The sequence below is a fragment of the Ambystoma mexicanum genome, chromosome 8 (genome assembly GCF_040938575.1).
Source record: "Ambystoma mexicanum isolate Mex_15411 chromosome 8, UKY_AmexF1_1, whole genome shotgun sequence".
In the NCBI taxonomy this organism is placed as follows: domain Eukaryota; kingdom Metazoa; phylum Chordata; class Amphibia; order Caudata; family Ambystomatidae; genus Ambystoma; species Ambystoma mexicanum.
Window position 1 is genome coordinate 104064792 of NC_090929.1, and position 14880 is coordinate 104079671.

A 14880-nucleotide genomic window follows, 5' to 3' on the forward strand; every position below is an offset into this window, starting at 1 on the left:
CACTCTAGATCTATGAGAATCCCGGTAACTTCTATGTGAACACTACAGGCAACTCTAGGTCTAAGTGAATCCTGGTGCTACAGCCCACTCTAGGTCTAATTGAATCCTGGTGCTATAGCCAACTCTAGGTCTAAGTGAATCTTGGTCACTGCTATGTGAATTCTACAACCCACTCTAAGTCTAATTGAATCCTGGTGCTATAGCCCACTCAAGGTCAAAGTGAATCTTGGTCACTGCTATGTGAATGCTACAACCCACTCTAAGTCTAAGTGAATCCTGGTGCTATAGCACACTCTAGGTCTAAGTGAATCTTGGTGCTACAGCCCACTCTAGGTCTAAGAAAATCCTGGTGCTATAGCCCACTCTAGGTCTAGGTAAATCCTGGTGCTATAGCCCACTCAAGGTCTAAGTGAATCTTGGTCACTACTATGTGAATACTACAACCCACTCTAAGTCTAAGTGAATCCTGGTGCTATAGCCCACTCTAGGTCTAAGTGAATCCTGGTGCTATAGCCCACTCAAGGTCTAAGTGAATCTTGGTCACTACTATGTAACTGCTACAACCCACTCTAAGTCTAAGTGAATCCTGGTGTTATAGCCCACTCTAGGTCTAAGTGAATCCTGGTGCTACAGCCCACTGTAGGTCTAAGTGAATCCTGATGCTATAGCCCACTCTAGGTCTAAGTGAATCTTGGTGCTACAGCCTACTCTATGTCTAAGTGAATCCTGGTGCTATAGCCCACTCTAGGTCTAAGTGAATCCTGGTGCTATAGCCCACTCTAGGTCTAAGTGAATCCGGGTGCTATTTCCCACTCTAGGTCTAAGTGAATCCTGGTGCTATAGCCACTCTAGGTCTAAGTGGATCCCGGTGCTATAGCCCACTCTAGGTCTAAGTGAATCCTGGTGCTATAGCCCACTCTAGGTCTAAGTGAATCCGGGTGCTATTTCCCACTCTAGGTCTAAGTGAATCCTGGTGCTATAGCCACTCTAGGTCTAAGTGAATCCTGGTGCTATAGCCCACTCTAGGTCTAAGTGAATCCGGGTGCTATTTCCCACTCTAGGTCTAAGTGAATCCTGGTGCTATAGCCCACTCTAGGTCTAAGTGAATCCGGGTGCTATTTCCCACTCTAGGTCTAAGTGAATCCTGGTGCTATAGCCACTCTAGGTCTAAGTGGATCCTGGTGCTATAGCCCACTCTAGGTCTAAGTGAATCCGGGTGCTATTTCCCACTCTAGGTCTAAGTGAATCCTGGTGCTATAGCCACTCTAGGTCTAAGTGAATCCTGGTGCTATAGCCCACTCTAGGTCTAAGTGAATCCGGGTGCTATTTCCCACTCTAGGTCTAAGTGAATCCCGGTAACTGCTATGTGAACGCTACAGCCGGCTCTAGGTCTATGTGAATCCCGGCTCTTTTGACATATTCATTTCATCTGTAGGGGTTTATACGAAATCAGTGTAAATGGGTGAACATCAAGAATTTCATCTGTACATAGAGGGGCGCAGAAAATTAAATAGCGTTCAATGTGACATGCAGATGAAGTTGTGATATTCCCTAGTAAAAATACTGATTTATGTTCTTAAATAGTGTTTTATGCCAGATTCCTCCCACTTCTAAGCACTGTAATAACAGGTGTCATCATTACTCTAATGTGATGGTACTCAATATATCAAGATAATATACTGAGTCAGACGTTCCACAGGATTCCATCTTGCAAAGTGCAGGCTGCCCCAGTGTCAGAGACCATCACTTAACTCATTAGCTATCCACCGACACCCACCCAGACTATGTTGTGCCCCTTGAAACCTGAGCTTTCAGGCAAGGCCTAATGTGGTTTACGCCATGTCATGTGTTTTTACGCAGTGTTCCAGGTATAGAACATATATGATGTCACCTTGAATGACAGCTTAATGCTTTTTTTGAATCGTTGCATTCCCAAGGTCCCTGGCATGTGCAATTATATCCCTGTTGCTGTGTGGTGAACGCCGCGTGATTATTAAAAAGCCGTGCAGAGTGCAATAGACGTGCAGTTGCAATAAGTGACTCTGAGGGCCTGATTCACAAAGCATTTTTCAATGGGGAACATGCTTCGTGAATCAGACCCTATGTCTTCACATGTGCAGGTTATTAGCAATATGTTTATGTGCTGTATCTGACTTCAAGTATAGTGTATCATTGCTTACCGCGAATTCTGGGACAACCACACTTTGCAAAGAATGCACCACAATTTAGCTAACAAAGTAACACAAAGATAAGGCGCCCAAACATCCATGAGGAACAAATAGTGTGTCCACATCACAGGGTGCAACTTCCAACGAGCATGACCAACAACCTGCAAAGACTGCCTGCCTCTTAGTGCCCGATGCATGCAATTTTTAGCACGGTGCAAACTGCCAACAAACACCCTGATTCACAGAGCGGTGCAAAGTGTATTTTTGCCAACGAACACCCTGATTCACAGAGCGGTGCAAAGTGTATTTTTGCAGTGCAAATACGATTTGCACTGCAAAAGTACTCTTTGCACTGCGCTTAATGGTCCTAATTCACAGTGCAAAGAATAGTTATGCAGTGCAAAGTGGCTTTGCGCTGCAAAAATACACTTTGCACCGCTCTGTGAATAAGGGTAATTGTTGGCAGTGCAGAGTGACAAACAAAACAGCACAAAGGCACACATTGCACTCAAAATTGATGTTATGGGAATCAAAGACAAATCTTTATAGAGACCAGTTATTTATCTGACAACCGAGTGCACACTTCCCTCTCCAGGCTCTTTAAAGCCAATGGCATTTGACAGGGTGTAGAAATGCCACGCGGGCAACGCGTCTGACCTGCTCGTATTTTTCCAGCTCTGTGTGGTATATCTGTCTAATCTGCGTCAGTTTGGCTCTGTAATCGGAATGTTCGATAGAGTTATCCGACGAGCCTCCGGAAGCCGCTGCTGCTGCCGCCGCCGCCGCCGCCGAGCCGCCACCTTTCTCCGGTCCCGAAACTCCCTCCGCCAAAAGCATATTGTCCAGTCTCATTAGCTGCGGGTCTGGGGGGTCTTCTTCCTGTGCCCCTCGGATGCTGAGGCCTTCAAGACAAAAGAGACATGGGACCTTAGACTAGACTAACATACAACATGCTAGGTACAGAAGAAGACATATCATTGAGCCTTTATGAATTTCAAATAGAGTGATACGGTATGCAGTAATTATATCAAATACAAAACAGCGAAGGAAAAAATAACGAAGGAAAAAACAACTAATACCAAAATAACTTGTTCTGGAAAAAACTAAAAATGGGTATGTGAGAGGGAATAGTGTTTTTTGGGTGGGGGGAAACTGTTATTTAAAAAAGGGAGGGATTTCGGGGTGGATTGCTCCCCAAAACAACAAAAAAGAAATATGTTATTTTGGAACAAGTTGTTTTTTATTTGCTATTTTTTCATTAGTTATTATTTCATTAGTTATAATTGCGTGTAACCGAGTGAAGCACTTGTTTCCAAGATGGCAGCTACCAAAATATGTGTATAGATAAGTAGCACAGAATCCCTTTAAACCTTGGCACCAGAAACAAGGGCTCCCTTTCATGAGTAAAGCTTTGACCGTAAGAGTTCTGGGAAGACACGCAGCATTAGAACACGTAGTAGGATTCGGGGTCTGGGGTTGCTGCAGCAAGGGGTATAATGTCAGAGTGAAAAAGAGGAGACTTTGTGAGACGGTGTAAACCAACTCTGTTCGGGGATCAGTCACTATGGAGGTCTGAGGAATATAGCAGAAAGGCGGTATAGGCACCCACTCTATTGAGAGGGTGCGAGGAGCCCTCTGGGGGGGAACAACTAGGCTGTAGAGTGGATGGAAAGCAAGAGTGGAGACTGCAGAGCAAGAGCGGAGGAAGGGAACATAGAGGAGGGAATACAGGGAATAGTTTGGAGAACTATTGATAAGCCATACTTTGATCAATAGCCTGAAATCTGGAGATTGCTATGTAATCAACATTCTGCTCAATGGAGGGGACGCTTGGAAGACCAAGCCACCATTTTAACCCTTTTGGTGTCCTCAGAACTCTACATGATGTACATCTGAGCAACTTGTGTGGGAGGTGCCCTGCAAACCCCAGCAAAAGCTGGGTGACATTTTGAGAACTGAATGAGCACTTTAGGAAGCCTGGAAAAACCAGCTGAACTGAGCAACTTCTCATAAATATTGTATTTTAACAGCTGTCTTCATGGTACCCATGATGATGTCAATATCTCCTTTGCTGATGCACCAATGAGAACCGGATCCATGTGATCACTGCGCCGCCGTACATGTCGACTCTGAAAATGCTGACTTCCATTACGGCGAGGAGCAGTGATCGCATAGAACACTTCTACCCTGCACCCCCCTACCCACTCCGCACACCCAACCTACTTACCTTTTCGGTGGCGCACTAATGTGCGTGCCGCTGACTCCCCTCTAGCCCTGCGACGTCATTTCCAACCTACTTACGTGGGTCGGTGCTGGCACTGCAAGGTCCTTTTCTTTTTTTTTCTTTTTCTTTCTTGTTCCCTACTATCCATCTGATGGAAGCAGGGGACACCCTGCAACCACTGACTCCCATTACACCGAACAAGAGGAGTGGGGGACACCCCGCAACCTGTGCTCCCCTTAGTGTAATGGGAGTCGGCAATTTGGAACAGCGCAGAGACGCAGTAAAAGTCATGTTGGCACTATGTGGTCAACATTTTAGTATGATTCCATGAGTACCTATGTCATAGCATAAAGAAGCCTCGCCATGCTGATGGCTGGACAAGAAAGTCATTGATTACTTACTTGGCTTAAGGCCCTAGGAAAATGCCGGAAAAAAGGGTGCGGAGTGAAAATGGGAGAATCCAGAAAAAAAAAGAAACATAAATTTCTGGTTAAATAATACCACGCCTGCACTAGCAAACGATTCCAATTGCTGGCGTCTAGAAAATAAGAGTATTATTGATACACTCTGTGTCTGACCATTTATCTTAATTGTCAAAAGCATACATATATGTCATTTCATCGCGGGATGTTTTTTCGCGGGTATTTTAGCGCAATGTTTTTTTACTAAAAATCCCATCAAATTGTTTTCTTTTTTGGGGGGGCGTTCCCCCCAAACTCCCATTCCCTTTAATTTTTTTATATTTCCAAACACCATATATATAATTTTATAACCCCCCCTAAAAAATTCGATGGGTTTTTTCGTTAAAAAATTTGCTGTAAAAAACCTGTAAAAAAAACATCCCGCGATGGAAGGACGTCATACCTATGAGAATTGGAATGGGAAAGAAGGAATGCATCCAGTAAGTTTCAGAAGGTATTAACTTTGAGTGATGAGGACACTGTTTGGTGAATTTTTTTAGTGGGGTGTTCCACCTCGATTGTTTTGGCGGTGGTAGTTTTTTTTAATCCTTTGGATTTAGAGCTAAGCCCGGATCTGAGTGTTTAGGGTTGGGATTGACACAGTAGGCACAGTCCTTCTTTGGTTGTTTACATTTCAGGTATGAATTTGGGAGCAATGACGTGATATGGATCCTTTATGAATTGTTTAACTTTAGAAGGATGAACTATTGTAAATGGATATATATTTTAAGAAATGTAATGTCAACGTACGAATGTGATGATGTTCTCTATTCTCCACCTTTCATTTTAATGAATGCTACGAAATGATTAATTGTTGTTGATATGAAATTGTATGTATTTTTTTAATGTTAAAAGTTTCTTTTGAATAACCATATAACAATAAATTAAAATAATAAATTAAACAAAATAAAGTGAATATATTTCTAAAGTAGATGATATGGTGTTAAGTGGGCAAGCCCGGCTTACGAGCCACTCGACCCTTCCACCTTTCACCAGGAAAGCCAGTGACGGAAACAGAGTGATTTGATGGAACACAAGCCAACCACGGTGCTTAGAAGAATAGGTGACTCAAGAAAACAAGTGAATAATGAAAGTCAAAAGGCAACTGAAGGGTGTCTTAAAATCAGACAATCAAGAGTCATTTGATAAAAGTCAAGGGACCTGAAAGAGCTAAGCACATCTGGAACATGCCATCTCAGTGGCTGGATGTGTCTGTGTGTAGGATCCGCCATCGGCCTCTTAGGTAGGCCCAGCTCCTGCTGGAAGGTGCTATTTCATGCTCAGAAAGTCCAGTTCGCCTTAAATAATCAACTGGCCCCTACCGCGTATATGCGACACTAAAGCTGCTGATTCCTCAAAGTACTTACTCGCTTATCTTGTCCAGTGTGTAATCATCACAGAATAAAAATTGAAATGAAGGGCAATTAAGCCCAGTGAATCGGTCACTATATTAATGCACGCTGGGGCCTTCGCTGAATCTCACAGAAGGTCACACATCTGGAGAAATGAGGAAGAATTCTCAAAAGGCACATGAAGGACCGGATTTATGAAGGCACATGTCCAGGACTATTACACAGGCAATGTAACCTTGTATTTAATGTTGGACTCTTTGTAGGTCCTCATCTGTGGTTTTGATTCTCAATCCTTCCTTGGTGCATGGCAATGTCTTTCCTTGTTAAATGCTTTTTTTAAAATTCACAGATGAAGTAGTTGGTATCACAGGCCTCTAATGGTATCTATGCATGTATCCCTCTGGATGGCATTACGAGGGAGCGGGCTTGGACTTCTCGTCAGTAACACACAGCAGTCTGGGTCTTGTGGTTCTGGATTGCCCCATTATAAACTCAGGACTACAAGTCTCAGAATGCTAAATTAAAACCAGGAGTGGACGGGCGCCTCCTGAATCAGAGGGGTGATGTTTGCATGAATGGAATAACAACACAAGAAACAGCAGCAGGAAAGGTGAGAAGATGAAGCAAACATCCTAATTTATATAAAATTAAGATGCACTTTATTATTTATTGTCTTATTTATTTTACTGTTACCCTATGTACTGCACTGCACCCTCCCCTCCCCTGCACTTTCACGATGTCAATTTCGCCTGGCCTAGTAGGATCTTTGTCTCTGTCTTCCCTCCCTTTCCTCGTCGCGCCTTGAAACACTTGTGTATAGGCGCGTTATAAATGCCATATCATATCACCATATCATATCAAGCTGTGTGCAGATCATCTGACCAATTTAAAAACAACCACTAGTAAGAACCAATCTAAAAAAGTGAGCTTGTGGGCCATGGAAAGAGAGCAAATCATTGAAGAGGCTATCTGGGACTGGAGGCGGGTTCTATTGGCGCGGAGCGACAGAGGAAAAGTCTTGATTGGAGAATGTGAAGCACATTTACAAACACTAGCCCGTTACGAGTAGTTCTGGGAACCACCTGAGAGCCTCCACTTCTCTGCCAAGCAGGGGGGGCACCTTCGGGGCAAGTACCTTGGAGGAGATGCCGCAGAGCTTAATGTGAGTTCTAAGCTGCATGGGAAGCCAGTGATCGCTCTGCAGGGACATCGGTGTCAAACCTCACACACATTTTGTTCTGTTCATTTAATGGCAACGTTAACAAAGTGGGCCTTCAATGAACTGATTGGTCAAGTATATATTTGACAAAGGGTTTCCTCCAGAGAGTGCCTCAGGGCCAACTTTGTTTCTCTACATCAGGGGTATCCAATCGCCGACTCTCCTGATGCTCAGGACTAGGAATCCCATAGTCTCTAATCATTAAATATGCTGGCTAGGGCTTATAGGAGTTGTAGTTCAAAACATCTGGTGAGCCAAGAGTTAGATTCCCCTGCTCTATATTGTATATAATAAAAGACCCCTCTTTATAAATGGTCCCCCATTTGCCTGTATAAACCAGCACCCCCTTGTGTCTTGTATTGTATTGTAGTAGTCATTTATATGGCGCTGTTTCCCATTTGTATGGCCTCAAAGCGCTTTGAAAGATCTGTAGTGTATTGAATGCAATCCTATTTCAAAGAGGGGCACAATTAGGGGCATTCAGGCAGTGCCCTTTTTTTCAAAGTATCAAAACTCAAAGAATAACTTGGAGGTGATAATTCACTGAATTAACCTCGAGAAATAGTCTCCTGACCCAATTCTACACAAAGAACCTTTTATTTCCTTGGCTTTTTTCTTCAAAATTATTGTTATCGTGTGTTTTCAGAGGAGTAACAAAACGTTAAGCGCCCCAATTGCACAAGAACGTGCATGTAGAAGGGCTTTGTGCTGTGTTTGCTAACTTTCAAAATACGAACTGTCCGTTTCCGAACTAACAAAAGCGCTATTTACTTCCAGTGGCCGTAACTGTATTGCTTCTTGGCGCTTTGGCAGTTTGGTGATTGCTTTCTTGTGAGAACGGATTAGTCTTGTGTTTTTGACTAAACTACATTAGGCGAGTCTTATGTCTTCTGGGAGGTTAGCGCGGAGGCAGCCAGCGGTTGCAAAGTAGTGCTGTTTCGTTTGATCTTGCACGTTATGATGAGGAATAAGCTTTCAAAGTCACTTTTTGCACACACAAAAACAGCGCTGCACACACAGAAGATGGAATTGCATCGTGTTGTCTGCACTGCATGAATTGGACCGAAGTGCACGCAGAGTCTTTGGTACTGCAGTGGTCAGCAAAGAGCTGGCGCACGTGCCGCTGCTACTGGGGTTCACTGAGGAGCATTGCCCATGTAAACGAGGTAAGTGCCTTTCCCACCTCCCATGACGCCATCACAGTGCAATCCTCCCAAGCGAGGTGCAGCATGACGGCCATTCCCCCAAACCAGGGGTACATTCGGACGTGGGGGAAGGGGCTGCAAAGGAGCCCTCTAAACCAGTGGCATCGCTAGGGGGAGCTGGAGGGGGCCCGGGCCCCTCCACTGAAATCCTGGCGCCCCCTTTATCCCCCCCACATCAGCTGGGCAACTTTCTGTGCACTGTCTACAGTGCTGCGTCCATCAGCCCAGCACACACACAGGGTCCCAATCAATGCTGCCGCACAACAATGAAGAGCTGTTAAGTTCCCCCTGCAGCCAAGAGCAGCCCCGCCAATCAGAATGTAGCTCACAAAAGCGCTCATGATGAGTCATTAGTGACTTACTGGTTTCGTGCCTGCATTCTGATGGGAGGGGAGGTGCACAAAAGGGGTGTGGTAGTTGGTGTGCACATACGATTCTCTGCAGGAGGTCTTCTGATGTCACACATTGCCCTTTTATGGGCGTCCCCCTACATTGTCTGTGGCCCCCCTACTTTTGTACGTGGTCCCCTCTGTGCCCCTACGACGCCACTGCTCTAAGCCTCCAGCCCACCCTCACGCAGGGATGCTGCCGGATAAGGGGGTCAGGCAGATGGAATCAGGGCGGACTCGGGGGCAGTGCTCTGAGTAGGATCAGAAATTGAAGGGGGCCCCTAAGGAGTTGCAAAATAAGCATTGGGGGTAGGGTCTAAGAAGCATGAGGCGCTTTCTGGAATCCCGAGTCGCCACGAAACCTTTAAAAGATGTTGCCCTATTTAATTAAAGAAGAGGCATAGCAGTCGCGGTCATGTTTTTGGACCAGTCATGAATGGTAATAAAATGTATTTTAAAGCGTGTATTTAATGTAGTACACATGCCGTTAAAAATCCACTCAAATAAAGATATTAAAATATAAAATAGAAATCAAACAATAATATATCAGTTCTTTTGAAGGAAACGCATGATTCTTACGTGTTCATTTTATTTAATCCTCCTACGGGCAAAACTTGAACATAATCAATCAAACGCTCTATTCTCTACGTTGTACTTTCCCTTGTATATTAGAAAACAAATAATCTCATTGCAAATTTCGTTAGCTCATTCTCTGATTCTAAATATGGCTTAGAGTGACACCCACTGGGAACGCGCGGTATTGTCACTCATCTTTTCATTTACTTCAGCATGTGAGGAGATCTAGGCGGTCTGTTTGGGGAGCCCAAGCAAAGCCCCTGCTAAAGGGCACTTTTTGGAGAGGGGCTGGACTGAGCCCCAGCTCACGTAAAGCCCTGTTCGTAGGCCCCTGGATGAACATGAGGTAACGCAGTCCAAGGGCGATGATACAACGCACAATGGGAGACTGGGGCAGTGTGGGGTGTATGTCCCACAAAGAGAAGCCCGTTGTTGGGACACACCAGGCTAGTTCACGTCAGATGTACAGTATATTCCTTTGTACACATGGGGCCTGATTCCTGGAAGTTATAGCGCGAGGCAAAGTGACTTGGCACTGCCAACGAACACCCTGATTCACAGAGCGGTGCAAAGTGTATTTTTGCTGGCAGTGCAAAGTGTATTTTTGTAGTGCAAAGTGACTTTGTACTGCCAAAGAACACTCTGATTCTCAGAATGGTGCAAAGTGTATTTTTGCTGCAGGTGCAAGGTGTATTTTTGAAGTGCAAAGTGACTTTGTACTGCAAACGAACACTCTGATTCTCAGAGCGGTGTAAAGTGTATTTTTGTAGTGCAAAGTCACTTTGCACTGCAAAAGTACTCTGCACTGCGCTAAATGAGCCTTACTAACGGTGCAAAGAGCACTGTTGCAGTGCACAAACACCCTGATTCTCAGAGCGGTGCAAAGTGTATTGTTCCAGTGCAAAGTGACTTTGCACCACATTCCATGGATCTGGCCCTAGTAGTCCTGGATTTCCCTATCATAAACCCAGAACTACAAATCCCAGAATGTAAAGTTAAAACGTGGACTGGATTAATGCCTCCCAATTGGATTGGGGCATGCTGGCATGCATGCAAGTAGAAACACATCCATAATGAATGCAAACGCTCAACACAACAGCTGTATATTTTAATAACGTCAGAGTTCTTGCGCACTGAATATAATCGGTTTGCACAGACAGTAGCCTGGGGGCGTTGAAAAGCATTATAATACGCAAACAATAATAGAACCGGCAGCTCTCGCTCTCACCGTAGCACAGGTGTTTCCGATGCAGGGGAAGCCTTGGAGTCCTGCACCCCCCACTCCCCGCTCACAGGCAGGCGCGGGCTCGGCTGCGGATCCGCATTCAGGCCCGCTGTGATGCGCTCAGCCCGGCAGGGATTAGCGCAGAGCGCGCGCACAGACACGGAAACCTTGTTTAAGAGTGAACCGACCTTTGTTCGAAGCCGGCAGGTTCTGCGTATCTTTCCTCGCGCCCTAATTAGCTGTCTGTCAACGCGCCGCGCACCTGCGGCCCCCGCCGATAACAGAGCAGCGCCTAGGCCCGCGCATTCAAGGGCCAACTCAATAAACCGCAGGTCGGCATTATTAGAAAAACTAGCCCTGCATTAAGCCCAGCCCCGCACAATGCAAAGCTCTGGGTGTGGACGGTGGCGTGCCGTTTAATCTAACCATAATCCGTGCATTCTCAGTGGCTCGTTATGGATTCATAATGCACCTCTTGAATTATGCATAGGCAGATTAAAGGCCCGGAGAGCCTGAATGGGCGAGCGGACAATATTGCTAACACAATGACTGCTTGACCCGGGAGAATCCAGGGGCACGCGGAAGGCACTGGTCTCTGATAACCTGCAAGCAGATGCAAGGCTCTTCGCCTCTTCTTGCAGTCATGCGAAAGAAACTCATTCTTTTCAACATACCATTCATACCATTGTTAATATATATATATATATATATATATATATATATATATATATATATATATATATATATATATACTCATTATCCTGCTGCTTAAAAGCACTTACAGGTTGAGAATATTATCGGCTGTGGATAGATCACGGGTTAAGCGCTCGCCTCATACATAGTACAAATCGTGCCTTTGCAATTTGAAGTCCCCACAGCCCTTCCCCCTTCCAATGTCAATACTTGTGTACCATAACATTGGGTAATAAATCGCATTATAGACCGAGGGGTGGGTCATTATCGATCACCAGAGGCCATAAATTGGGAAAGGGACATTATCCTGAGCGATAATGACCCCTGCCGGCGTCTATGAGGCTATTTGCACATGGTGCTAATAGCAACACATGTTTTAATAGCAACACATGGTTTGGCGTTTTCGTGGTTATGTAAAAGCGTTACTTTAATAGTGATTTTGAAAAAAGCCTTTGTAAATCAGGCCCAGAATGGTTGAAACGCAGTCAATACAAGTAGTTATTGACTGCACTCTAAATATTCTGATTGGCTGCGAGGCAGTCAATAAAACTCTCCATGTGCTGATACCAGTTATTATTACAGTGCTTAGAAGCAAATCCATATTGCGTTATGAAGTGCCATTTAAAAACGTGATGTTATCCTCGTCTTCATGCATTTTTAATGAAAATCTAATCTTATGTTTGCTCTTGTGTTGTCTTTTTTTCCTTCATATTTTTGTTTCTGCGTGATCTGCGTTGGCACAGGTAGGTAAATCGCACTAAAACACGACAATCAAATAAATAAATAAATTATTAGAAGCATTATCTATCAAAAAGATGTGATGATTCCCCTCGCCGTCGCACATGTGTTTGTTACACGGGGTGCACGTGACACGCATGTGAGAATGATAGCAGCACATTTTGGGATTGCCATAATCAAAGCAAATAGTTGCACCGACTGGCAATAGAAGCACACAAACACATGTAGCCGGAAAAAAACAACAGCAAGTTAGCTGGTGGCATTAATCAGAATAAAACCTTTCCACATTTAAGATGTAACATTTTGTGGCATTGTGGGACTCAATTGAATTAGATTTAGGGGCACTCCTCCCACACTCACTGTACTCTAGTTGTAAATACTAGAACACAGTCAGCAAGGCAGTACAAAATATGACAATAAGTATTTGATAATAGTGTGACTTTGTATTTTAATAAGACAGCATCTTCTTCAGACTTTAAAGGCTTTAGTATTTGGTCAATGTGTTTCGGACCCCACTGGTCCTTCATCAGGAGAATGTCTGAAAGTAACATAAAGGTATATTTACAAAATGAAGCCTTGTCCTAATTCCTAATGTGCAAATAGTGAAAAAAAGCACATTCCTAAAGTGAAGAAGTGCCACAAATAAAATCTGGGTTCAAAAGAAGGACAACAAAGGAAGCAAGTCACCAACGGTATATGTATACCCCCAAAAAATCGCAAAATGCGAATAGGGAATCAAAATAGCTAAACGGTTAAAAATTGTAATATGTTCAAAAATAAAGAGGTACCCGGGTTCCTGCACTTTCTATTGACAGCAACAGTTGACAGCTGAGGATGCTACCAAAAAAGAAAGATAAAAGGATTACAAAAATGCATAGCTAAATGCTGCGAAAGACCGCTGTGTGCTCCGTAAAGATAGCTCAACCTAAAAAAAGGGTTATCATTACAGAATCCCAGGTCAGCATGCGACAGAAGTGGTTGGGCCCAGTGCAACACAAGCAAGTCATGAAATGCGCTGAAAGCCGCCTGACAAAAAAGTTCTGCCACCATAGCGTGCACGTGTAGCATAGTTCCGCCGGCATAGCATGCACGTGTAGCATAGTTCCACCGGCATAGCGTGCACGTGTAGCATAGTTCCACCGGCATAGTGTGCATGTGTAACATAGTTCCACCAGCATAGCATGCATGTGTAGCGTAGTTCCACCGGCACAGCAAGCACATGTAGCGTAGTTACATCAGCATAGTGTGGATGTGTGACGTAGTTCCGCCAGCATAGCATGCATCTGTAGCATAGTTCCGCCGGCATAGCGTGCACATGTAGCGTAGTTCCGTCAGCATAGTGTGCATGTGTGACGTAGTTCCACCAGCATAGCGTGCATGTGTAGCGTAGTTCCACCGGAAAAGCATGCACGTGTAGCATAGTTCCGCCGGTATAGTTTGCAAGTGTATCGTAGTACCTGGCATGCACCAGATATTTACTCAGATTTTTTAAACTTAAATATAGCCATAGTTTGCTGTGGTGGTGCCACTCCAATTTATTGTGACAATCAATTGCCATAGATTTATACAAACACATTGGGCCTGATTTACTAAGAGTTTTCCAATGGGATTGTGCCATTGAAAACGCTTTTGTAAATCAGGCCTACTTTGTGATGGCTTAAAAAGAATTCCAAATTAAGGATATTCTCCCTAACGCTTTTTAGGCTTGGGAACGCCATTGACGGCGTGCCCGTTAACAATGCGGTGGCGCGCGCAGTTTAAATGCCGGATAACGTAACATAACAGTAGGCCCCAATATTACACAATACATCAAAAGGCTAAAGCTATCATGAAATAAGCTATCATTAGGCCTTATAGACCGAGGGAGGGGGTCATTATCTTGGTATAATGACCTGACTTACCTCAGGATATAGGGTAGGCAAGGCTCATTATTCCAGGTGAAAATTACCCTTCCAAGTCTACAAGGCTATTAGCATATAGTGACAATAACAATATAGGTTTTAGTGTTTTGGTGTGGAGCAAGAAACTTTGGTTTCTTACTGAGTAAAGCAAATAGAAAAAAACCTCGTTAGTAAGGTAAATACGATTGTAGTTTGCTGAACTTAAATTACGAAGTTGCCTTTACAAATGAAGTTATTTAAGTGCAAACTTGGTCGAACTGGTAAGATTTTAACAGGGGATGCATTGGGTGTGAATTAAAAGTAAAATGTTTCAGTGAACATGTTTCCAGGGTTTAACTTTTACTCATGTGTGTTAAACTGGAGGTTGCTTGTCAAGTTGAAGGGGCAGTGAAAAAACCATCCGCCGAGGGAGCGAGTGACTTGCTGAAATAAATCCTGCTGGGAATTTGCAGTTTTGTTCACTGAATACAGAGAAATGGTTCACAAAGTTTTGAATGCAGTCCATCCCAACAGTCTGCCATGCCAGGTTTTCAATTGTGAAATAGGCCTGCTGGCCCCCTGTCAGAGGCAAGCGCTTAACCCGTGAGCTACACATCCAGCGAAGGAAAGGTGCGTTAAATTGAGACTTACTGTTCATTTTCAAAATATTGCCGAAGGATATTTTTTTTAGGATTTGTTGTGGATGCAGCGCACTAAATATGGCGGACATGTCTCGAGCTAATGTCGCTT

At 44.1% G+C, this 14880-nt stretch overlaps 1 protein-coding gene across 8 annotated transcripts in view; it reads right to left on the bottom strand.

Moving 5' to 3' along the window:
- The window catches only part of PBX3 (PBX homeobox 3), a 325178-nt gene that overhangs the window by 74207 nt on the left and 236091 nt on the right, over positions 1–14880 (bottom strand). For all 8 annotated transcript variants that reach the window (XR_011268488.1, XR_011268487.1, XM_069609396.1 and 5 more), the window contains one exon: positions 2826–3070. Coding sequence is in view for 6 of the 8 variants with exons in the window: in XM_069609396.1 (XP_069465497.1) it covers positions 2826–3070 (245 nt within the window). In the remaining 2 variants the exon portion in view is untranslated. The remainder of the gene's footprint in view (positions 1–2825; positions 3071–14880) is intronic.